This window comes from Eubalaena glacialis, chromosome X (assembly GCF_028564815.1).
Source record: "Eubalaena glacialis isolate mEubGla1 chromosome X, mEubGla1.1.hap2.+ XY, whole genome shotgun sequence".
Lineage (NCBI taxonomy): Eukaryota > Metazoa > Chordata > Mammalia > Artiodactyla > Balaenidae > Eubalaena > Eubalaena glacialis.
In genome coordinates, this window is record NC_083736.1 from 47,511,682 (window position 1) to 47,537,569 (window position 25,888).

Here is a 25,888-nt window from a genome sequence, read left to right on the forward strand (position 1 = left end):
TACCCCAATAATAAATAAATAAATAAATAAAAACTAAATTTAATTGAAAGGTGAGTGGGGCTGTGGCCTGACCCAAAGGAGCATGCGAGAGCTTTCCTAGACCACAAGTGGTGTGAAAACCAACTTGTGACAGCCAGGAAGTGGAAAAGCACTAGGGGAGAGGCAAAGATGCCTCCCAAGTTCAACTGCCACCTAAATCATGATGATGTGAAAGGCCAAAGTTAAAACCTCTTGAAAGATAATTCAGGTGGAGGGAAGACTCCTTTCTAAGGGGCCATCTGAGCCAAGAATCAGACCTAGAAATGACAAATAGGCAAGTATAGAAGTCATATGGATGAGGTAATAGTGACATGCAAGAAAATCTTATAAGGTTAATTAAAGAGAAGAAAAACTAGATGGACCACAGGACAAATCAGAAACCTTGTTGGATAATGTAACCATTTTCAGCATTTTTCACATGACATTGAATGGATCCACATGATCCACAGGCCAAGATGGTGGTGGGGAAACAAAATGAAAGCCCCTGGTGGTTTCAGTTGCTAGTTATCTTTCTGTTGATGATTACTCTTCCTCTAGTCCTTTGTTACCACTGCTCATTGAAAAGTCCTGGGATGACAATGACGATGATGATGATGATAAAGATTGCTGCATCAAAGGAAATATCTGTCTATCACTTTTCAAATTTCTTTTTCAGAAAATAAAGAGGCAAGTATCACTTCACATTTTTATTTTAAAGAAAAGAAAGACAGGCAGAGACTACAACAAAAACAGCATTGAACACCAGGCAAGAGTGTGAACCTCACTGTATAATTGCCAGGAAGCCCCTGGGGGTCTCGAACCAAGGAGTGACAAGGTCAAATGCTGCCTTCCTAACCTCCTGCTCCTTTCAATCACTAAAGCGGCATTTATTTGGTCCTTAGCATTTCTGCCTTCTAATAATCCAAAAAGAATAAAGTGATTATTAAGCACCTACAATGGTCCAGGACTTGTGTTATCTTCATAACAGCTGTGCAAGGTCATTATTATTCTTCTCATTGTATAGATGTGAGAACTGGGGCTCATAGTAGCAATGTGATTTACCTAGAGTCACACGGCTAATAAGTAGTGGAGCCGAGACTCAAGTCTAGGTTTGTATGATTCCAAAGCCAATGCTTTTCACTGCTACAGCTGTGGCTTCCTTCTGTCATGCCAGAGCTAGGCAGCACTTCATCTCCCACAGCTTGGCCTCTCTCCCTCACCTGGCTCCGATCTCCCCTCCACACCATGAGCATTCAGGGGGTGCTTCTGGAAGAGACAATCATTCAAGGATGGGAGGCGGGGCACCAAAAAGGGAAGGTGGGGTTAGGCACAGGTATTGCAGCCCAAAGCAGCTCAGCACTATTACAAAAAGAGAGAGAGAGAGAAGGAAAATGGAACTGGCTCTCCAGCCCTCCCTTCTTGCTTCCCTCTGCTGGCGGCAGAAGGATGGAGGTTCAGCCATGATGGCAGAGAGAGTGGGCGGAAGGGGGCGCAGCAAGAGCAGCCTGCTATTGCAGAAGCCTCAGCTCAGCCTCAAAGCCCCCTCCTGTGTGCTTGGGGCCCAGCTCTGGCCCACCTGCTCCCACTGCCTAAGCAAAGGAGGCCAGGCTGTTCTCCAAGCACCCACCCAATCCTGCCAAAGCACAGCTCACAGCAGACCCAGACCCTCTCAAGTCACAGTGAGGGCACCCTGAGAGGTGGAGGGACTAGCCCGGGGGTTCAGAGGAAGGCAGTGGCAGGGTGGGGGTCAGAACCCAGGTCTCCAGTCCCTCAGCTGAGGGCTCTCTTGATGGCATGGTCTAGATGGCAGAGGTTGAGGAAAAGGGGTGCTCAGGAGGCTGCCACAGGAATGCTCATGACAGGGCTGCAGCCAGAGGCAACACATGCCAAAATGAGGCCATAAAGGGTTGGGTATTTGGGGGTTGACTAATAATTTCCATTCTCAATCTGGATTGAGAAAGCAAAACAACCATTTTTTAAAAGTAGCTTTAGCCTTAGTTTGGACCTCAAGAGCATAAATCTTTACCTCTCTCTTCTGTCAGGACCCTGCTGAAAAGAATGTGAAGGAATAAAATAAGGTAAGAAATCATAACAGTGAAGAGGATGGGAGAGGGTGATATCAATGGGTGAGAGATTTCAACAAATTTCTGGGAGCAAAAAACAAAGAGAAGAGTGTTCACAGTTGAAGGAGAGCCAGCAACGCCACTCAGGGGGTTGCAGCTGGAGAGGGAGCCAGTCAGGCCAGCAGAGGCCCAGAGAGAGTCCAGACTTGAAGATGGTAGGTACAGGGGAGGGTAGGAGCAATCAGGGGCTGAAAACGGGGGGATAAACTGAAGGTAAGTACATGAAATCCTTCCCTGTGCCCCCACTGACAACTCCCAGATCTAAAACACAAGCTGCCTGGCTTTCATCCCTAGGCAAAATATGAAAGGAATTAAACTATCTGGGATTACTCAGGGCACCTAGTGGCATGTTGGTGCTCCCAGAATAAAGTGCTTTTCATTCTGGCATTTGGGGGGCACCCATTACAACTGCCAGCTCCCCGGCGGCTCACCTAAAATAAAGCCAGCGAGTGGACAAGTCAGCTGGATATACAGACATCTCACTTTGTATCAACTCATTCACAAACTATAAAATAGAAAATATGAGAGAAAAGGTGAGCAGCTTAGAGGATCAATCCAGGAAGTTCAACATCCAACTAACAGACATTCCAGAAAGAGAAAACAGAGAAAATGAAGGGCAGGAAACTACCAAAGAAATTATGTAAGAAAAGACAAGGTGCAGCAAGTTGAAAGGGCTCACTGAGTACCAGGTAGGGTGAATGAAAAACAGACCTTGAGGGGAGTGTTGGTTTTATAGGTGTGCTTGGCTTGTAGAAACTTGACCATGTGATATGAGCACTTTTCTGTATACATATTTCAGTATGAAGTTTTTAAAAAAATCCCCCTCCTAAAAAATCTTCAAATAAAATGTCCCCAGAAGATGTGCTATGATTATCCTGTGGTTTCAAGGAACACCACACAACAGTAAGTTAAGTAAGTACATAAATAAATAAATAGATTGATAAGGTGGAAAGTCTAAATAGATCGATAAGGTGGAAAGTCCTGATCCAAATATGCAACAAAGTAAAAAGCGGCATGACTTTGAGCAATTCGTAGAGCATAAGAGATGAAAATTCATTTGATCTTGATGCTAGGAAAATTTTCCTGGGAGTACAGAGGTTGGGACAGTGGACCTGTGGGAAGTGATGTGTAATTATAGTACACTATTTGGCCCTGCAATGAATAATACGACATAGTCATAATCACATAAACACCGTGTATTGGTGGTCAACTTTTAAAGTCAATCTGTCCAGAAAAGCGCTGAAGACCTAATTATTGTTACATAACAGAATGCAAATGTAGTCAACCTTGCTGGATGCAAAAGTACAGAACACAGAAAGTGGGAGGTGGAAAGGTGGAGGAGAGATGGAGGGAAGGATGGGGCACTAATAACTATATCTTACAAACTGAGTGGTCAAGAGATACTGTGGAAAATTGATGGAATAAGAAATTACAGTCTAAGTAGTATCTAGCAAAGTTACAAAGGTAACTAATAGAGGAACCAAAATAGTAATATAATTATTAAAGTTTGGAAGGGGGAAAAAAAGAGTCAAGTGTTGTAAATAAGCTAAATTCTCACTTGTCATAGTAGAAAGAAGTCAATAGATGATGTTTAAAGTTGATAAATGAAGAAAAAACCAACAAAGGATGTTTATTTGGAGATATGAAGTCACCACCAGAAAGCCTCAATGGTAAAAGTGGTCACCTCTGGGGGCTGGGAAGTGGGGGCAGGGAGACATTGGCTTATTACTATGCATGTCCTTGTGTACTATTTGCCCTTTTAAAATTATGTATATGGGGACTTCCCTGGTGGTCCGGTGGGTAAGACTCTGTGCGCTCCCAATGCAGGGGGCCCAGGTTTGATCCCTGGTCGGGGAACTAGATCCCACATGCATGCCACAACTAAGAGTTCGCATGCCGCAACTAAGAAGTCCACATGCCGCAACTAAGATCCCGAGTGGTGCAACTAAGACCTGGCGCAGCCTATATAAATAAGTATTTTTTAAAAAAATAAATAAAATTATGTATATGTACTGCTTTGATTTAATTTTTCAAAACAAGTCCCTCCTCTTTCTTTGGACCTCAGTCTCCCACACGGTCCATATAAAATGGGGAGGTTGATGACTCTAAGTGATGCGAAGTCTTGTTCTCCAAAATCCATGCTTCTTTCTAGAGCAGAAGCAAGACAGGCCAGTGAAGGACCGACTCTTTCCTAACTAACCCCTCGACTCCTCACAGTATCATAATCATCCGTTACAGATGCCTTCTCAGGTGCCCCAGCCTGCACCACCCTCTAGTCCTCTTCAAACCCCACCATCACCAGTCCAGCCTCACCAGCCTTCCATTCATTCAACTATTTACACCCATTAGTTATTTATACCTGCCTGAGTCACAAAGGATTTGAGGTGGATTACTCTAATAACACAGATAAGGAAAGAATAAAAATTGAACTAGAAAATAAGAGCTCAGAAAAAGAGATCAACAAAGATGCTAGAGCTGTACTTCAAATTAACTGGTAGCTGAGGCAGAAAGCAAGATACAATGAGCCATGACAGCCTCATATTAGGAAGGAGGAAATACACCAGTTTTCAGGGGAAGCAAACCTTTGCCGAGCACTGAATTCTTCAAGTCATTGTCCATTGTCCATGGGAGATTTCATGAAGGAGAAGGAAATGACTGTTTTTGATTTGTTTTGTTTTTGTTTTGTTAAACTTCAAGTTGTCCTATTGTAATGATGTGCTATCCAGATATCTGGATGACTTATCTCCTATAAAAACTGAAGAATCCTAGGTAATATCATGATTATGAAATGAGGTATGAGAGCATATGTTTTGGCACAATCATGAATTATGTCATTGCTTTTCTTCCCCCGGAAATGACTATTTATTGAGCACCTACAAATACCAGGGAATGCCATTCAAATGATCTTGGTCAATCCTGAGAGATGGGCATTGTCATTCCATTTTACAGATGAGGAAACTAAAGCTCAGAGAAGGTAAAATGACCTAGCTGAGGTCATCCAGTTTGTTGGGGCAGAGCCGAGATTCAAACTTAGGTCTGTCTGTCTCCAAAGCTCATTCTTTACGTATCATACCGGGGGCCTCAAAACAAAGCCACCCAGGCTAGAGACACCCTGCCTAAGGCAATGGGGACACAGTGATGACACAGGCCCGCCCTCTTCCATGAAAACAGAAAAAGGGGGATGACAGGCCTTGCTGTCAAGCCAGAAACTGCCTCTGAGCTGCCTCAGTTGCATTAAATGAGGACCTGCAAGGCAGAAAGCAGCAGAAAGAAGGCTGGGCCTGGGTGGAGAAAAGGAAACCACAGACCCCAGCTATGAATCTAACCGATCTGATTTCTGAGGGGCTGAACCAGAGTAGAGGGTCTGTCTGCCACTGAAGCAAGAGATCCTTCACTTAGGTGATGCCTACTCTTTATCGCTTCCTCCCCAGCAAATCACCCAGCCTCCTGGAGGCCTGGTTTTCTCATCTGTAGGACAAAGATAATGATCCCTACAACCTTCACAGGATTTCAAGGCATAAAATAGCACATTTAAGGAATGATGCTTTAAACACTGGCATTAACACTAGAGTGACTTTTCTAATCAGAGCTCTTCTGCTCACACGTTGAGTGGCCTCCTACAAGTCCTTTCTCTAGGCTTCAGTCTTCTCATCTGTAAAATGAACAGCCTGATTTTTAAGGGTCCCTCCAGCTGGAAGGTTCTTCACGTTTATGCTGATATTATTAAAACCCTACTGGTCATGAGTGGCTGCACTCCCTTCTGTCACAGCACTTATCAGTGTGTTGTCACTGTCTTTCTCCCCCAGTAGATTATCTCTACTCCCACCACCCAAGTTCAGGCCTTATCACCTCTCATCTAGACTGTCCCACAGCCTCATCACTGAATGCCCTCCAGTCTATCTTCCAAATTGCCCTGTAGCAGGATCTCTCCAATACACTGCTCTCAACACGTCACCCCATACTCTACAATACACACCTCTTCCCTCAGCTTAGAACTCTATGTTGGTTCCCAGTTCGCAACAGAATAAAGCTCCTTATCCCGCTACTCAAGTGTCCTCATGATCTGCACCAGCCAAGTCGTCAGACTCTTCTCTGGATCCTCCCTGCCTCCCTGTTTGTGCTCTAGTTTGTACTGACCTGGTAAAAGTGTTCCCCTCCCCACCTCCACATACCCTACTGGTCTCATACCTCTGTACATTTGCTCGTGCTGTCCCCTCCGTCTTAACCTCCCTTTGGTTCCCAATTCCCACTGACCCACATGCTGTCCTTCTTCACCTAGCTAGCCCCTACTCATCCTCCAAGCCTCAGATCAGGCATCACCTCAGTCTGGGTAGATGTCCCTCCTTTGGGCACTCGTGGCCTCCCGTGCTCCCCTCTGGCATAGCACACAAGACACCATGTTACATTTGTCTTCTCCACCCAACTGTGAGCTCCCTGAAGCCAAGAAGCGTATACTATTAATCATGGAACTCCCTGCCTGCAATAGCACAAGCTGTGACACATCCCAGGTGCACAATATTCACTGGACAGCCCTCTCTCTCTCAGAAATGTGATGAGCTCCCACATGACCTCTCACTCCTGCCCTTCCATGGCATGGAATTTTGCAAAATTATTATTATTAATAATAAAAATGCCTATCACCGAGTAAACACACACTCTCTGCTGAACACTTCTCTGTCATCTCACTGAATTCTCACAACAATCATGACAAGATGGGTCATTTATGAATTGTCTAGCATATCAGATGTACAGTTGTGAGGGATGCCTCCCAGTTTTGTAAGGAAATTTGGGGGAAGGAAGAAATTAGGTACTTTTTATCACAGATACAATGACAATAATTCTAAAGTGGTTCTATAGAGGAAAATATTGGTTTTATTCAGGTGAATGCAGTATACTGCATCTGGAATCCAGTAGGAAATCACAAGGCCCAGCCAGATATGCAATCTTATTATCCTTAAAAAAAAAAAAAAAATATATATATATATATATATATGTATGTATCACATAGCTACAAAGAAATGCATTTGATATTAGTGAAATGGTACATATCAGGTGATAACTGTGATAAATTTCCCTCTAAAATGTTAGAGGAATCATCGTGATCTGTCGTGTAGCCCTGGCTTGTCATGTTTGTTTTAAAAAGGATGCGATGCGACGATCTTGGCTGGGTTGTTTTGTCTGCTACATTCCACCTCTAGAGGGCAGGGCAGCCTCACATATTGTTTTCCATCCTTATCCCTCGGTTTTTTCATCCTGATCAGGACCTTGCTGGGTGTGCTAGGCAGCCAGGAAACTTTCTGATACATTTTTGTGGGGCTGGGGGGAGGGGGGAAACAGGAATCACACCCATCAGAAAATAGTTTTATCCCCATTGACTACTTGAGAAAACGGAGGTTCTGAAAGTTAAGTGACTTGCCTAGAGTCACAGAAATTCCTCCTTCCCACGGCACCACATTTTTCTCCAAATGCGAAGGTCCCAGAGAGCTTCAGCTCCTAAGTGCTTAAGAACAGGCGTCCCAGGACTTCCCCAGCGGTCCAGTGGTTAAGACTCTACACTCCCAATGCAGGGGGGCACGGGTTCAATCCCTGGTCGGGGAACTAACATCCTGCATGCCACACTGTGCAGCCAAAACAAAAAACAGGCATCCTTGCGTGAGTGCTTTTCAACATGGATGCCTGGAGAGAGACCTGACACCACAAGGAAGTGAGGGTAACTAGCAAATGATCTTGCCCTAAATGACTTACCACAACAGAGGAATAAGTCATTTACTCATCATTCTTCCCCATGACAAGTGTTGATTCTTCTGCCAGGGAACATAGCAGAGAATGAGCTAGAGGGGCTGTGTCTTATTCTGACTCCAAGACACCGTGCCTAGCCCAGGGTCAGAGCCCAATAAAGATGTGATGGGTAAATAAGTAATTTCCCACTGGATGAGGCAGAGGGCACACAGGTCCTGTGCAGGCCTCTTTGCTCCTTTCAGGACAGAAGATCCCGCATTAAGGGAGAAGAACATGGTATGACATGGCCATGGCATGGGAGGGACAGGTAATGATGAGCAGATTGGCCTAAGTGTCTCTGAAGTCTCATCTGACTCTGCTACCCTGACATCCTATGAACTGGGAGACTGGTGAGTGGGAGGAACACAGAGGGCAGAGGCCAAACAGCTCCAGGGAGCATGAGGAAAAAGCCACAGAGAAGCCAAGAGAACCCTGAAGTTGAGTCATCTCTCTCTACAGGAGTCCTGAAAGGAAGAACACCTTAGGCACCCCTGGCCATTAGTGCACCGGGACTTAATCTGACAATCATTTGTCTACTCAACATTTACTGAGCAGCTACTATGTGCTGTGCTATGTTTTTCCAAGCTTCTAGCTCCTTCAGTTACGCCCACAGCACCTAGCAGAGGGACTGACACAATGTGCACATGATATATGTGTATGAATCTTAATCTGACGGAGCCCTCAAGCTAGTAGAGATGACACAAGATGTAAACAAATAAAGGTATAAAAAGGGGCAAAGTGCTCATTTCAAGGGTCAGGGACAGACCTGTGCGCAAACACGGGAGAGGCAACAACAGTGGAATGCAGCCTGGGCACTGGATGGAACAGCCCGGGAGAAGGGAACAACATGAGCAAAGACCCAGAGGCTCTCAGGAGGCTGAGTGGGCTGACAATGGGGCACACAGGCCAGTCTGGCTGGAACTCGGTCTGTGTGAGGGGGACTGTAAAAAGATGAGAGGAGAAAGGTGAGATCCTAAAGGGCCCATGCATGGCAGGCAAAGCAGTCTGAACCTTCTCCTGCAGGCAAAGACAGCGGGAAACTGCTGGAGCCCCACACAAAGCTTGGTCTGGCTGTACCTCATCAGGGGCCCGAGGGAACAAGAGCAGGAGGGCATCGATTAGGAGACTGTGGTCAAAATCCAAGAGGCTATCAGGAGAGGGAGCTTGACTCAAGCAGTGGTCCCAGGAGCTCTGCTGGGGGAAGCCCAGAGCCACACCCAGAGCATCTTTACCGTCTTCACACCTGCCTGCAAGAGGCATTGGTGGACCAAAGGCTCAGGAGCCAGATGGTTCTGGGCCTCATGCAGTTGTGTAACCTTGGGCAGGTCATCGCACCTCTCTGACCTCTCGTTTCCCTGTCTGAAAAAAGAGGATAATACCAATATCCACCTGACATGGACTCTGTGCAAATGAGATAAGAAGTAGCATGGAATGGTGGGTGAGAACGTTGTGGACGGACTCTGGAGCCTGGCCACCTGGGCTCCTTCTAACTCCTTCTCAGTTCTGCTACTTATTCACTGAGTGACCTTGGGGAAGTTATCCAACCTTTCTGGGCCTCGGTTTCCTCATCTGTGAAATGGACTTAATAACAGTATCTACATCAAAGGATTCATATGGCGATTGAATGAATTAATACACAGAAGGCACTTAGAACAAATAGTGCTTGGCACACAGTAAATGCAGGTTAAAAAAAGACGTTAGCTATTGTTACATAAAGCCACATAGGGTGGTGCCTGGCACATAGAAGGCTGAGGCTCACTCAGCACATGTGCGGCCCCTTCTCCATGCCCCAGGCCTCCCCTGTGCTCCCAGCAAATTCAGAGGCCACAGGAGGCAGAGGTGAGACAGATGAAAGAGTAGCAGAGGGCAAGCCTGGGTCCGGTCTTCCTCCCACCTCCCCCTCCATCCGATACCCACTCTCTTCAAAGCTCCCTGCCCAGGTCTTTGACCAGTGGCCTGGCCTCCACTCCTCACTGCCCTTCCTACTCATTTTGTCCTAAGCACCGGCACTACAGTGGGTCAGGCTTGGTCCCCTGTGTCTTTGGCCAGGGAAGGGGGTGGGAGGGCTCTCAAGCGCAGAGAGTCTGGTGTTTGCTCAGCCTGGGGGCCCCTCCTGCTCTGTGCACACAGCCAAGAAATGTTTGTGGATGACAACAGCCCCATTCTCGCCCCAGATCTGACTGAGAAGCAAGATTCCTCTAATTCTCATTCAATTCGACATTATCATTGCCTCCCACATGAGTATAATGCTCCCAACACAGTGGGGGGAGGGAGAGAAATGGTGTTCCCTCCTGGGAAGAAGGAAAGACCCCCACCCCCCGCCCAGGAAAAGTGCCCAATACCCCAAAGGAGACAGACTTCCCCAAGGCCCCTCCCTGGGCTCCCTCCCTCCCTCCCAGTGCCCTCAGCCCCCGTAGGGAGCGCACTGACACTCCAGCGCACACACAAGACAACCCGGCAACTGTGCCTAGAGCCTAGACCACGCATTGCCCTGGCTGTTGAGAACACCAGGCCGGTCCTGCTGGTTGCTGTTCCCCAATGCAAGCCAGCCTGCTCGGGGTGGGGGGTGTTGCAGAGGATGAAGAGTTACCACCAAACCAGCTTCAGCCCACCACCGCCTACGGCAGAGCCGGAGCTGGGCCCAGGCAAAAATCGTAGGAAATGCAGCTCTCTTCAGCGTGGAGGACTCAGCAGTGGCCCCCAGCACGCCTGTAAATCATTCCAGGCGCCAGAACTGCAAGGGGGGCCAGGCCAAGATCAACAACGAAAACAGAGCTCTTCTCTAACCATGGGGAGTGGGGGTAACAATTCCAGGGAAAAAGACCTGAGCATTGCAGAGACCAGCAGCTGCTAAAAAAACAAACAAGCAAGCAAAGACCTCATGTACAGAGGCCCAGTGGCCAGAAGGAGGTTGGGCCTCATCGTGCGCTATGCTGCACTAGAAAGGCCACACCCAGAGCACAGCAGAAGGCAGACTGGCATCCGGGAACCTGTCCAGAAGAGACAGTGCGGGAGGATGTGGGAATCCTGGGGGGATGACATAGGTGGGGGTGGACACGACAGCTGCTATCAACTGCGGTAGAGGGCAAGTTCACAGGCTCGGGAGTCTGTCTCACAGATAGTGTGACCTCTGGTGTGTTACTTCACTTCTCTGAGCCCCCGGTTTCTTCAGCTGTAAAACGTGGGTTGTGGTGACAGACGGACAGGGTCCCTGGGCAGAGGGGCCCTTCAACAAGCAGCAGCTGGGCCCAGGCCCCTCTCTCCCCTCTTCCTCCACCAGAGGGAGCCTGGGGACCAGGAGCGCCCAGCATGTACCAGCTCTACCTAGCCTCCCCCAATGCTGCAGCCTCTGCCGCTCAACACCCACCCTGCCTGCCCTGGCTTCCAGTGGCAGTCTCTCACCCACTCCTTACAAACCCAGAACAGGCCTGGCAGGGGAGTAGCTTGCAGCAGCTGTGGCGACAACAATGGTTAGTGCATCAATAGGCCCTCCTGATGCCTGGTCGAGAGAGAGGGAGGGAGAGCGGAAAGAAGGGAGACAAGGCCTTCTGCGCTCCCCCATCGACTCCCCCCTTCATCACTCATCCCAGAGCCATCTCCCCCTGCTCAAATCCTCCAGATACCTCAGGCTCTCCTGGCCTCTCCCAGTTGGTGACCTGGCCAGGTCCTGAGGCCAAGAGACTCCTTCAGGCTGGAAAGCTCCAGTGGAAAAATAACAGGCCTCGGAGACAGGTGGACTTGGGTTCTAGCCCCAGCTCTATTAGGAACTGGCAGTGTAATCTTGAGCACGTTCCCTTCATTTTTTTGGAGCCTCAGTTTCCCCATCTCTAAAATGGAGTTGCTAGTGCTCACTGCACAGGTCCTGTTGTGAGGACCAAAAGAGGTAATAATGGGTGTGCAAATATTTAATATATGGTTAGGAGAAATTCAAAGTACCCTCTAAATCCCCGTATTAATCCAGTAGGAAATGTGAAGCAAGGGAATCCAACAAACAGCCTGGAGGGTGCACAAAAAGAGGGAAAGACCGAGAGGCAGGCCTGTCCAGATGGCAGAAGCACAGAGCTCAAGAGCAAACAGGCTTGCAGCCAGCCAAGAGATTCAGACCCACATCTGCAGGATGGAGAATCTGAGAGGAATGGAATCCTAGAATTGGGGAAGACCCAGGTCATTTCATTGGGCTTTCCACCAGTTCAGGAATTATGCTCTCTCCAGCCCTCCCCGACCCCCTTGAGGCAGTCCACTGCATCACCAGACAGCCAGGTTGGAAAGTTCTTCCTGATTTATTCCAAAATTTCCCATTGCTCCTGGTTCTGCTCCCTGGAGCCACACATAATGAGGCTGCTTCCTCTGTCACAGGTTTGACCACTCTGGAAAAGTCTTCCGCAGCTAGGCTAAAGGACAATGCCCATACAGTCTCCCTCTGTCCCCACCCCATCATGGCCCTCTCCTGAAAAGGCCTTGCTTGGTCAGTCGACCTGGCCCCTCCCTCCAGTGTGGGGCCCCAAGCTGCACACAGTCAGTCCTCCTGGAATGGGCTCCCAGCAGCCCTGCCTGGGCAGAAGAGCCCATCTCCCTCTGGGGCAGCCCACACCAAACCTCAGCTGAGGGTGCACTGCAGTGAAGCCCAGCCGAGCCCTTGAGCTGCAGCTGCTGCTCCTGGGGCCCAGCCATCTCAACCCAGCACCCCAGCCTGCTGCCTCACCACGGGGGAGTTGCAGAGAGCTGTCTCCCGGCAGATTTCCTGAGGCAGAAGGCTTCCCCACCCCCAGCCCAGCCTCCAAGAGACACTCCACTGGTTGTGGCACATGGTAGGACCAGCTGAGCAGTGAGAGGAGGGGGAAAGCTGTCCATTCGCTAGAGGACTTCAGACTTGCTCTGTAGTGGTGGCTGGATTAGTCACAGAACCATCAAATCTAAGCTGGAGGGGCCCTTTAAAGAGCATTCAAGGCAGACCTTGCCTTTTAAAAAGATATGGGGGAACTGATGGCCTGAGAGAGGAAGGGACTCAGTCAAGGTCACAAAGCCAATCTGCAGCAGAGCTGGAAGGGGAACCTGGGTTTCCTAACTCCCAGGTCAGTATTCTTTCCAATCCAGCAGAAGAGAAATCAGGGAGCCTTTAGGGCAGCCCTGTGGGCCTGCACGCCCTTGACTCTCTTGGCCTGACATTTATCCCGACCAGCTCACCGTGGTATCTGCATGGAGGAAGTGGACCCAGCCCATGCCCCACCAACCCAATAGATGTTGCCAAGGTGTCCCAAATAGGCAGAAACACAGACCCCAGCACAGAAACTGGCACTGATCCAACAAGAGGGAAGATCTGTAGACTTCCCTTGCTGGTACGCTCTTTAATTGGGTGGTTTTTCCTTGAGGGTGGAGAGGGGGTGGTCTTTGAGGAACTAGCCAAGGGCCGGGCCTCCATCTTTGCTCCCCCGACCAGGATGTGCTGCAGTTCCCCTGAGAGGGATATCAACCTCCAGCAGCCATTCTGGTCCCCACCTGCCTCTCTGCGAAAGGATGGAGCTGAGGCCGCCAGAGGAGATTAGATCAGGCCTGTGCTCAGGACCCGCAGAGGAGACCCGAGGGGGGGGGGGCTTTCTTTCCCTTGGGGCTCTGATCTGACACCGTCGGAGCCAATAAAAATCCCAACCGGCACATCCAAATAAAATAAATAAATGAAAAGCCATCGTCTGGCAAGGATATAGCGAGGGGGTGAAGAAGTGGAGGGGATGATGACTGCTCCAGGCCCTCACTGGCCACGGTTTTGAGAAAGAAGAAACGCCTGCACTCATCGGGCCAACCCACTCTGGGGTAGCTAGAGAAGGGGTGTCGGCTGCACGAGGGCGACCCGGCTTCTCCCGGCAGGTTGGGACTGGAGAGAAGGACATGGAATCAGGCACCGGCTTCTTACTTTACCAGCCATACAAGTTGGAGAGGGAACTAGCGGGGAAGAGCCAGGGAAGACAAACACGCGTTCCTTACTTTCTCTGGAGGGTTGTGGCCGGGCTGGTGCTGGTACTGGTACTGTGGCCGCCGCCGGCCCCGGGGCTGGAGCTCCTGGATGCGCCACGGCTCAGCTGGCCCCGCTCTCGCGGTGGACGGGGCCCCACGCCCACCGCCGCCGAATAGCCGGATTCCTTCTCGCGGCCCGGGTGCGCTGGCCCTGCCTCCCGCCCGCCACGCTCGCGACCCAGGGCTGGGTTCTCGTGGTGCAGGTGGCACTGGGCCACGTCGCGCTCGCGGGCAGAGTAACCAGCAGTGTCCTGGAGTGGGTAGGAGGCGTCCCGCTCCTTGTCCCGATACACAGCCTCCCGGTTCTGATAGGCGCCGTCCCGGTTCGGGTAGCCCACGTCCCGGGCCGCCTGGTGGAACTGACTCTCCCGCAGCTCGCGGTGGTGGAACTGGGTCTCGCGCAGGTTCTGGTACTGGCTCTCGCGGCTCGGGCTATCCCGCGCACCGTGGGGGTCCCGGTGCAGCTCCCCGCGGTGCAGCTGGCTCTCCTCTCTCAGGTCGCGGTTCTCCTGGGTGAGCTGGTCCAGCTGGCCCTCCAGCTCTTCGATGCGCCGCCGCTGGGTCTCCAGCAGCTGCTGCTGGCTCTCTATGATGTTGTTCAGCTCCAGCAGGTACTCCACCGCCCGGTTGGGGCTCTCGGATCCCGGGCCGCCCGGGGGACCCGACCCCGCCTCCATCCTGGCGGCCCAGGGGCAGGGGAAGGGGCAGGAGAGCCCGGTCCCCGCTCGCTCACGGCGCCACCCTCCCCCGGGCCCAGCCGGGGGAGGGGGCCGGCGGGACGCGAGGGCGCGCACCGGGCTCGAGGGCCCGGGGGCCCGGGGGGGCCCGGGAGACAGCGCTGGGGCAGGCGGCACGGGGAGCAGGAGCTGAGGCTGCCGCCGCCGCCGCCACCGCCACGGCTCTCGAGGACGCGGCCCACGGCGCTCCGCCCGCTGCGGAGTCACTGCGCAGCGCGGCCGCGCGGGACCGCCCCGGCCGCCGGCCCGCCCCCCGCCCCTGTCCCCACCCCGCGCGCCCGGCCCGCCCCCGAGCGTCCCACCTGCCACCGCCGCCCGCACCCGAAGCCGGACCCGCCCCAAGGCACCCGGGCCAGCCCCATCACATTCCACCGGTCCCAGAGTCTGCACTTAATGCAGCCTAAAGAAGCCGTCCATCCCAGTCCGTTCCAATGTCCCTTGGGTCCACCAGGCCCAAGATCCTCGTCTAAGACCTCCCAGAAAACTCCATCCCAGGCAGCTCCCAGGTCTGGGCATCACACAGACTCCCCATCCCCTGGGTCTGCCAATCCCAAGTGTCAGATTCCCCATCCCATCCAACCCCTGGACCTCCTACCTCAGGTGACCTCTCTCTAGCCCACAGCATGGGCAGTCCCAGGATCTCCCACTCCAACAAGCCCTGGGACACCCCATCACAGCCAGTCTTAGGATCAAAGCCCCATTCATTCATTCAACCCCCATTTTCTGCTCTCTTTTGGAAATGCTCACCTCCATTTACTCCATCACCTCCATCCAATGAAACTGTACCCATCTTTCAAGACTTATATGCCACCTTACTGAAGCCAGCCCTGATCTCCCCAGCCAGAATCGCTCGCTTCCTCCACACGTCTTTTGTGGCACTTGTGGGACAAGTGGAACTCTGCTTTATAGCGCATTCATTTTTGTTCTTGTGTCATGTCCTCTGCCAGACCAAGCTCCTTAAAGCCAGAAACATATCTTCATTCATCTTTGTGAGCAGGTTGGGGTAGAAGAGAAAGCTTGAGTTTTACAGTCAGACAGAACTGGATTTAAATTTCATCTTCTCTCTGAACTTCCATTTCCCTATCAATAACACCTACCTCACAGGAGTGGTCTTGGGAAACAGCATGCAAAAACATTTGTCACAGAAAAGACAACACAGAAAATGGAAGAAAATATTTGCAAATGATATATCTGAATATGTAAAGAACTCTTACAGCTCAACATCAAAAAAACAACCCATTTTTTAATGACCAAAGGACTTGAATAGATACTTCTCCAAAGATATACAAATGACCATTAACCACATGAAAAGATGCTCAACATCATTAGCCATCAGGGGAATGCAGATCAAAACCACAATGAGCTTTCCATTGTAACTTAAAGGGAAACTTTCACAATGTCCAGAGCCCTTGATATCCTGAGATGAAGGAGGAGGATGTCCTTAAATTCCTTGCAGCAGGAACCCACTTAGGTGGCACCAACCTTGACTTCAAATGGAACAGTATGTCTACAAAAGGCAAAGTGATGGTATCTACATCATAAATCTAAAGAGAAGCTTCTGCTGGTGACTCGTGCCACTGAAAACCCAGCTGATGTCAGTGTCATATCTTCCAGGAATACTGGCCAGCAAGCTGTGCTGAAGTTCGCTGCTGCCACCAGGGCCACTCCTATTGCTGGCCACTTCGCTCCTGGAATCTTCGTTAACAAGATCCAGGCAGCCTTCCGTGAGCCACAACTTCCAGCGGTCACTGATCCCACCGCTGACCACCAGCCTCTCACAGAGGTGTCTTATGTTAACCTGCCCACCATTGCTCTGTGTGACACAGATTCTCCTCTGTGCCACGTGGACACTGCTACCCCATGCAACAACAAAGGAGCCCACTCAGTGGGTCTGATGTGGATGCTGGCCTGGGAAGTACCATGCATATGTGACACCATCTCCCATGAGCACCCACTGGAGGTCATGCCTGATCTCTGCTTCTACAGAGACCCTAAAGAGATCGAAAAGGATAAACAGGCCACTGCTGGAAAGGTGTGACCGCAGAAGAATTTCAGAGTGAATGGACCACTCCAGCTCCTGAGTTTACTGCTACTCAACCTGAGGTCACAGGCTGGTCTGATAGTATGTTGGTGCCCTCTGTGACTATCCAGCAGTTCTCTGCTGAAGATTGGAGCACTCAGCCCACCACTGAAGACTGCTCCCAATGCTCAGGCCACTGAATGGGTAGGAACGACCACTGGGTAGTTTGAAGCTGTTCTTCCATAGGCTCTTAAACAGAAAATGGAAATAAAGTTGTTGAAAAATAAACATCAGTTTCTTAAAACACACACATACAGATACCACTTCACACCCACTATGATAGCTAAAACAAAAAGGACAGACAAGGAGAAGTACTGGTGAGCATGTGGAGCGATTGCTGGTGGGAATGTAAAATGGTTCAGTTGCTTTGGAAAACAGTTTGGAAGTTTCTCAAGATGTTAAACATAGGGTTACCATATGACCCAGGAATCCAATCCTAGGAATATACCCAAGGGCAATGAAAAATGTTTACACGAAAACTTATACATGAATGTCCATAGCAGCATTATTCATAATAGCCAAAAAGTGGAAACAATTAAATGTTCATCTGTTGATGAATGGGTAAACAAAATGTGGTATATCTACACAGTGGAATATTGTTCAGCTATAAAAAGGAATGAAGTTCCAAAACATATAAACAGCCCATCCAACTCAATGTCAAAAAAGCAAAAAAATTTTTTAAATGGGCAGAAGACCTGAATAGACATTTTCCCAAAGAAGATGTACAGATGTCCAACAGGCACATGAACAGATGCTCAACATCCCTAATCATCAGAGAAATGCAAATCAAAACCACAATGAGATGTCACCTCACACCTGTCAGAATGGCTATCATCAAAAAGATCACAAATAACAAGTGTTGATGAGGATGTGAAGAAAAGGGAACCCTAGTACAGTGTTGGTGAGAATGTAAATTGGTGCAGCCACTGTGGAAAACAGTATGGAGGTTCCTCAAAAAACTAAAAATAGAACTGCCATATGATCCAGCAATTCAACTCCTGGGTATATATCCAAAGAAAAGGAAAGCATTACTTCGAAAAGATATATGCACCCCAATGTTCGTAGCAGTATTACTTACAGTAGCTAAGATATGGAAGCAACCTAAGTGTCCTTCAACAGATGAATGGATAAAGAAGATGTGGTATATGTACAAGATGGAATACTACTCAGCCATAAAAAAGAGTGAAATTTTGCCATTTGCAACAATATGGATGGACTTGGAGGGTATCATGCTTAGTGAAATAAGTCAGACAGTGAAAGGCAAATACTGATGATATCATTTATATGTGGAATCTAAAAAATAAAACAAAGTAATGAATACAACAAAACCGAAACAGACTTACAGTTATAGAGAACAAATTAGTGGTTACCAGTGAGGAGAGGGAAGCGGGGAGGGGCAAGAGAGGGGTAGAGGATTAAGAGGTACAAACTACTATCTATAAAATAAATAAGCTACAGGGTATATTGTACAGCACAGGGAATATAGCCAATTTTTATAGTAACTATAAATGGAATATAACCTTTAAAAATTGTGAATCACTGTATTGTACACCTGAAACTTATATAATATTGTAAATCAACTATACCTCAATTCTTAAGAAAGGAGTGAAGTACTGATACATGCTAAAACATGGATGAACCTTGAAAACATTATGCTAAATTATGCTAAAGGAGACACAAAAGTCCACATATTGCATGATTCCATTTATATAAAATTCCAGAATAGGCAAATCCATAGAGACAAAAAGTAGCGTAGTGGTTGTCAGGGGCGAGGGCATGGGTTGGGGAAAGAAGAGTGACTGCTATGGGGTTTTGGGGAGGGAGAATGAAAATTTTCTAAAATTAGATGGTGGTGATGGTTGCACAACCCTGTTAATTAAAAACCACTGAATTGTACATTTTAAAAGGGAGAATTTTACGGTATGTGAATTGTAACTCGATAAAGCTGCTTTTAAAAACACTTTGCACAGAGTCTAGCATGTAACAGCAACTACAGTAATAATAACACATCTATGGTACTTACCATGTGTCGGGCACTGTGCTAAGTACTTTACATGCACGAACTCAATTTGCATGACAATCCTATGAGGTAGATAATGTTATTACCTCCACCTTATGGATGAGGAAAGTGAAACCCAGAGGCTGAATGACTTGCCCAGGGTCACACAGAGGCATAGCCAGGATGCTCAGATGTTTCCTCCTCACTTCTCTGTATCTTTCCTTATACTCTGTACAAAATAGGTGCTCCATAAGTGTTAAATTAATATATCCATCAAATACTTCTATTCATCCAGCAAACATTTACAGAGCATTTATTATGTTCTAGGCAAACCTGCATTCCCATCCCTGTCCCTGCTTCTCTCATTCAGATTCTCTGCGAGGTAGGAGGCAGATGGGTACAAAGTTTCAGTCACAAAATATTTATTGAGTGTTTACTATGTGTCAAGCAGTATTCTAGACACTGAGGATATACCAACGAACGAAATAGACAACAGTTCCTAACCTCATAGAGCTGACATTCTACTGGGGGAGAGAGACAATAAAGAAATAGAATAGATAGAACATGTTGGATGGAGTACTGGGTTGAATAGTATCCCCTCAGACTTGATGTCCACCCTGTGAATGTGATCTTTTTTGGAAATTAGGGTCTTTGCCGATGTACTCAAGTTAAGGTGAAGTCATATTCTATTGGCATGGGTCCCAATCTAATGACTGGTGTCCTTAAAAGAAGAGGGAAATTTGGACATAGACACACACACACACAGGGAGAGAGAGAGAGGGAGAATACAACGTGAAATGGAGGCAGAGTTTGGAGTCTCCAAGCTAGGGAACACAAAGGATTTCTGGCAACCACCAGAAGCTAGGAAGAGGCAAGGAAGGATTCTTCCCTCTAGCCTTCATAGAGAGCATGGCCCAATTTTGGACTTCTAGCCCCCAGAACTGTGAGAGAATAAATGTCTGCTGTTTCAAGCCACCCGGTTTGTGGTACTTTGTTACGGCAGCCCTAGGAAATGAACCCAGATGGTGCTAGATGCTCTGGAGAAAAACAAAGCAGCAAAAGATGATGGAGAGCTCTGGGTGAATCAAACATAGCCTGTGCCCTAAGGGAGCTCCCAGTCTAGTCAGACTACAATCCTATGTCACAAACAGGACTAACAAAATGGAATGTGCAAAGAACAAGAGTGGAGGCACCAGGACTAGGGTGCTGGGAGGTCTTTATGGATGTGAAGGTATTTGAGCTGAGCTGAGGATTTCAACAGGTGGAAGTGGTAGAGCTGAGAAACACCTGTTGAAGGGAGCCACATGCCATGGCAGGAAAGGAACAGAGTCAGGAAAACTGTGTGTTTAGGGAACCACACGTAGTTTGAAGAGAGAAGGAGAAGTGCACGCGTGCGTGCGTGCAGTTGTAAGAGATAGAAGGAGATGGGAAGACATGGCTTGATTCTGCTTGGAGAAGACTCCAAAGCCAAACTAGAGCATCTGGACCTTCTGTTATAGGCAATGAAAAGTCATGGAAGGTTTTTGAGCAGGAGAGTAACATGCTAGGAGGGGAGGGGTTCCTGGACACGGACATTAAGTGTACCGAATATTACACACTGCAAAGTGGGTTTTTATTGGTTCATTGTTGTCATTCACCAGAGACTGTGGCACTACCTTCTTTTCCTGCCTGCTGCCTCCCAGAGTCGTTTCCCAGAAGCCTCGGTCCCTGGTGTGATTGTTGCAATTCCCCTTACCCCAGGGCCAGCTTTGCCAAGGAATGCAGAGCTAAAGCAGGAAAGAACCCTGAAAACCACATCTCACTGCTGCCAGTATCCAGTCAACAAGAACTCATCATGATGATGAGAGCCATGAAATATTTTCCTCAGATTTGAAGGCGGCATCTGTTCAAATTGGTTTTTCCTATTGGATTCTCACAGCTCTACCACAAGCAGATCTTCTCCTATACTGTTAGCTGCCAGACACAAGATGGGAAAATAAAATTTTTTTTTAAATCATCAGTCTTTTCCCTCAAAGCGTTTACAGTCCAGAATATCCAACCTGAAGCTTAGAGTGCTTAGAGATGAACTCATTTTTCAGATGAGAACACTGAGGACCAGAGAGAAATGATTTGCACATAATTGCTGTGTGACCACTAGGCTATAACTCCTTACTTGGGCTATTTCATGAGGTCTGGTATTCCCAAGAGTCTTAAGATTGAAGACTGTAAAGAGAAGAACGGTAAGAAAGTGACCATCTGTGAGGCACATAGAAGGAAAAAGGAACGGAAAAGGAAGGCTCATCCCTGTGGGGATCCCTAAAGAGATAGCGGTGCTTAAAACTGAGACAGCATTTTGCTAATTAATTAATTATCCTTCCAGCCCCTTTCCCCCTAGTGGGGGAAGGGGCAAGATGTATGTAAAGTACCTGTCAGCCTTTGAACAGTCTCACAGAAAGCAATCCTAATAGGCCAATCTGGGTTTCGTTTAAGGAAAAATTTTCTCTCTGAAGATGATTTGTAAGCTCGAGTCTGTCAGAACATAAAACCACATAACCCAATGCATTTCCAATTTTGTCCTAGCTGCCATAAAACTTCGAGCCAAATTCAGAGTCCAATTATAATCCAGTTCATTTTAGGTACCTGGCAACATCTATTTGTGCTTCCTTTACATGGTCTCTGGTCTGTTTTCTTCCACATTTTTATCCCTAATTGTCTTTCTTTCATGTTGTAACTGATGAGTGGCCTAATATCCTCTTTAAAGTAGGTGGGATATAAATCTTACATAAACTAAACTATATTACAGATGCTAAGGGGATTTGAACCAGTGAAGAACATTTGAAGGAACAGATGATATTAGGCCTAGAGGAGAGCACGCTTATGAAGACATGATTCCTGGCTTCGAATATCCAATAGGCTGTCAGTGGGGACAATGTAGTGGAATTATTCTGCTTAGCTCCAAAGGGCATAGCCAGAAGCAATGGGTGAAAATTACAGGGAGACTCCCAGAGGGAAGAAACATCTCATAGGCGAAGCCTAGTGAAGAGGGTGAGTTCACCATCAATGGAGGTCTTCAAATAGTGGCCAGACGGCCTCACTTGGAGGGTCTATTGCCTAGGGAATGTAAACACTGGATGGAGGGGTTAGATAAGATGATGTTAAAGGCCCTTTGCAGCCCTGATATATGAACACAGTTCTAGATGTAGACAAGAAGACTGGGGGGAGGGGGGGCAGGTGGGGAGAGGAGAGAGGAAAGAAAGAAACAAAGGTTCATGGAATTCTGAAACATTCTTCCCAAAAGCAGTGAACCCTAACTGCTCCTGAGACCCTTGTAAAAGGGAGAATGGTCCATAAACAGAACTCAAGTCTGCATTCCCCCAGTCCTATTCTATGTGACGCCTATAAGGCAGGAGAAATGGAAGCATCCGCTCCACTGTTCCCACTGCCATCTAACCAGCTGGTATTCAAGGAAGAGCGGGGCAAGACAGTTAGAGCTAGAAGGGGCCTTAGGGATTTTGTAACCCCAATCTTTCATTTTAGAACCAAAGAGAAAGAGGGCCAGAGAGTGGAAGGAGCCTGTCTATCTGACAGCCACTTCACCCGACCCTGTGCTGCTGAAGGGCAGAGACCGCTTTGTTTACCTTTCAATCCCCCAGCCCAGCCTGGCCCCAGGTCCTTGCACATGATGTGTGCACAGTAAGCAGTTGGAAAATCGAATTACCCAGAAGGGCTGGAACCAGAAGTTAGGTCTTTTGACCTCCAACCCATGATGATTTCCATGACCAAATTTCATCCAATTCAATTCCCCGGGCATTTATTTGGCATCTCCGTATGCCAGGCCTGGAGCTATAGCAAAAGATGAACAAGAGGCAGGTTGTGCCCTCAAGAAGCAAACAGCTCCTCCTGGGAGCTGGGCTCTTCCCCTCTCAGGCCCTGCACACCTGCTGTTCTTTTGGCATAGAAAGCTCTTTTCTGCTGCCTTTGCCTACTTACCGCTTATTCATTCTTCAGATCTCAGTTCAAATGTCAGTTCATCAGCAGCACCTTCTCTCACTCCCAGATGAGGCAGATCCCTCTGATATATGCTTTCGGTGAGTCCTCCTTCCTTGAACTTAGCAAGTGTGTAATTACACATTGATTTGTGTGGTTCTTTGTTTGCTTCCCTCCTACCTCCCTCACTAGACTATTAGCTCTACAAGGGCAGATATTCCATCTGTTTTGCCCACCACCGTACCACGAGTCTGGCAAAAAGCCTGGGACATGGTAGGTAAGCAGTAAGCAATCCATGTTTGTTGAGCGCGTGAATCAACAATCTAATGGGGTATGTAGATAGATAAATTACAACTACAATTTGATGTGATGACAGCTATAAGGTAATACAGTAATCAATTCTTTATTTATTTATTTTTAAAATATTTATTATTTGGCTGCACCGGGTCTTATTTGCAGCATGCGGGATCTAGTTCCTTGACCAGAGATCAAACCTGGGCCCCCTGCATTGGGAGCACGGAGTCTTAACCACTGGACCACCAGGGAAGTCCCACAAGTCAATTCTTTAGGAAGGAGAAAGCCAGCTCCTGTATCAATGGAGCTGGCCTTGTGGAATGTATATACTGCCAGGAAGTCAAGGCATGCAAGCATAGCACAGGGAGATCAACTCAGTGCTTTGTGAAGACCTAGAGGGGTGGGAGAGGGAGGGTGGGAGGGAGGCTCAAGAGGGAGGGGATATGGTGATATATGTACATGTATAGCTGATTCACTTTGTTGTACAGCAGAAACTAACACAATGTAAAGCAATTATACTCCAATAAAGATATATTTTTTAAAGAAAGCATGCAAGCAGCAAAGCCCTGTGAATGTTCCTGTTGTGTTCAGACAAGCCAACACTATGTGCCAGCATCTCCTATATCCCCAGTCCCCAGAGAAGCAGGGTAGTTCTGCCACAGTGAGACAGACTAGGCAACTGACTGCCGTTTGGGGTTTGGGCACAATTGGCAAAGTCAGACCATGTGGGACTGGCAAGGCCAAAAGGAAGCTCCTGGAATTCAAGGTCCACAGATCTTTCTGTTCCTCAGTGTTCTCTACAAGAGAAAGACTGAGAGGATTGGTTGGTCTTGGAATGAGGGGACACTTCCGTACCTTTTTTTTTCGGAGGGGGGGTGGTTAGACCTACTCCCAGGCGTAAGAGAGTGTTGCCCTCTAGTGGTAATAATAATGGTAATGATAACAATAATGATAGTGATAATAACAAGTAGGGGATGTGGGCCTTGCTAGGGTGACCAACTATCCCAGTTTGCCCAGGATTGTTTCAGCGCTGAAGTTCTGCTTCCCAGGGAACCTCTGAGTCCCAGGCAAAATGGTACAGTTGGTCATCTAATCCCTTGATGGTGTTCAACACACTCTGGATACACATGATCTCATTAGATGGCTCATAACACCCCCCACCAAGGCCAGGAATCAGGATTCAGGCTCCACAAATCTGTAGAGCTTTAGAGATTCTGCTTATTTTCCAGATGAGGAAAGACAGCCCAGGAGAAAGGAAGTGACTTCCTTTTTCAACATCACATTACAAAATGGCAGAACCGAGATCAGCATCTAGGTGTCCAGACCCACAACTCCGTGCTTTTGGCCTCTGCCTGGCATGCCCTCACCTACTTTATCAGTTTGCCTCTGTCCCACATCCTCCAGGAAGACTTCTGTAAATTACTCACCCCTTAATTCTTTCAGAAAGCTTCCCCCTCTGAAAGCCTGAAACACTCATTTGGCACTTAGCATGTGCTATAAGTACTGTTTTTTTTTTTTTAATCCTTTAAATGTATAACTAGAAAAAAGGAAAGCTCCTCAGCTCCCCACCCCCAACCCCCGACCATACTGGAGAGGAGAGCAACCTCTGGGTAGAAGAGTCTCACGGGTGCCCATAGTTTGTCCAGGGCCCTGAGGAAAGGGCATTTGGCATTGCAGAGCAAGGAAAGAAGCAGAGAAAGCCTTTTGCAATCACCAGGTGGGATGGATTTGAGAGCCAAGAGTTGAACAGAGGTGAGAAGGCGTCCCTGCAGCCTCAAAAGGAAAGAAGAGAGTGAGAGCCTTCCACGCCCTAGTGATACTATCAGGGAATGGGCCCTAGTTTTCTTGTTACCAGAATTGCAGTGTCCTTCTCTGCTCCCCTGGTCCCTGACAAGGACCCCCCAAATCGGCTCTTGCCTCTCCCCTCCACTGAGACAAATTTGCAAACTCCCACATCTCTGTGGAAACGGCAGAGAGCAGGAGAGAAGAAAAAAGGAGAAAAATCCACCCACATGCCAACAAACTGGAAAAAAAATAACCCAGGCCTTGTCTCACTCAGCTGTTGGCTTGCTGCTCCCTCCCACTGTGGCGGCTGCTCCTGCCTCCTGGACAGGGACCTGGCTCTGTGCAGTCTCCCTTCCCACCCTGAGCTGGCTTTTGTCAATCCCCCTCCCTCCGCCCCAGCTATGGAGACAGAGGGTCTTGGAGCCCAGGGTAGAAGAGCTGGAAGGAAGGACTGACAGAGCCACCAAATGCTTGTGGCCAACTACAAACTCAGTTCCCATCACTGTTCTTCCAAACCATACAGGGGACCCTCTTCTCATCCCAGGGAAAGAAGTCAAGGAGCTCTCCCTCACCAGGCAACTTTTTCCACAGATGCTGTCCCCTGCCCCCCGCCAACCCGTTCCTTCTGCTGCCTCTCTCTACCATTTCATTTCTACACTCTGTTTGCAGTCTAACTCCCTCTACTCCAATCTTTTCATGTCCTACCCTTTCTTCACCTCTGCCCCAGTTCTGGGAACCATATATTTTTAAAAAATAGAATGTGCTGATAGGAAAGGAGAGCTCTGGAAATCATCACTATTAGGAACTATTGAGGAAAACAGAGATGTTTAGCCTGCAGGAGAGATGATATGGGCTCAGAGAATTATGGAAAGATGGAACCACAAGGAGCTTTTTGGATAACCTTGTCCAACCCTTCATTTTCTAGGTGAGGTGACTGAGGCCCAGAGATGGAAGAAGACCTGGACTGTCATGAAGAAGAAGGGACAACTTTGGTCTGTGGGTCTCCAGGAAACCAAAGGAGAACCAGTGGGTGAAAGATATGAGAAAGTACATTTAAATGACAGTTTTGTTTCTTCCTTCCAAATCCCTATTCCTGTTA

General features: G+C 48.2%; 1 protein-coding gene and 1 pseudogene across 4 annotated transcripts in view; one reads left to right on the forward strand and one right to left on the reverse strand.

The window, feature by feature from the left end:
• IQSEC2 (IQ motif and Sec7 domain ArfGEF 2) overlaps positions 1-14,731 on the reverse strand; it is a 75,748-nt gene extending 61,017 nt beyond the window's left edge. For 2 of the 4 annotated variants that reach the window (XM_061178021.1, XM_061178020.1), the window contains exon 1: positions 13,899-14,665. In XM_061178021.1, coding sequence (XP_061034004.1) covers positions 13,899-14,605 — 707 coding nt within the window. In that variant the 5' untranslated portion in view covers positions 14,606-14,665. Of the gene's footprint in view, positions 1-13,898 lie in introns of all 4 variants that reach the window. The other 2 variants (XM_061178017.1, XM_061178016.1) reach the window with 2 other exon arrangements.
• A 1,330-nt stretch (positions 14,732-16,061) lies between these two features.
• Positions 16,062-16,910, forward strand: LOC133081781 (small ribosomal subunit protein uS2-like; annotated as a pseudogene).
• The last annotated feature ends 8,978 nt before the right edge of the window (positions 16,911-25,888 follow it).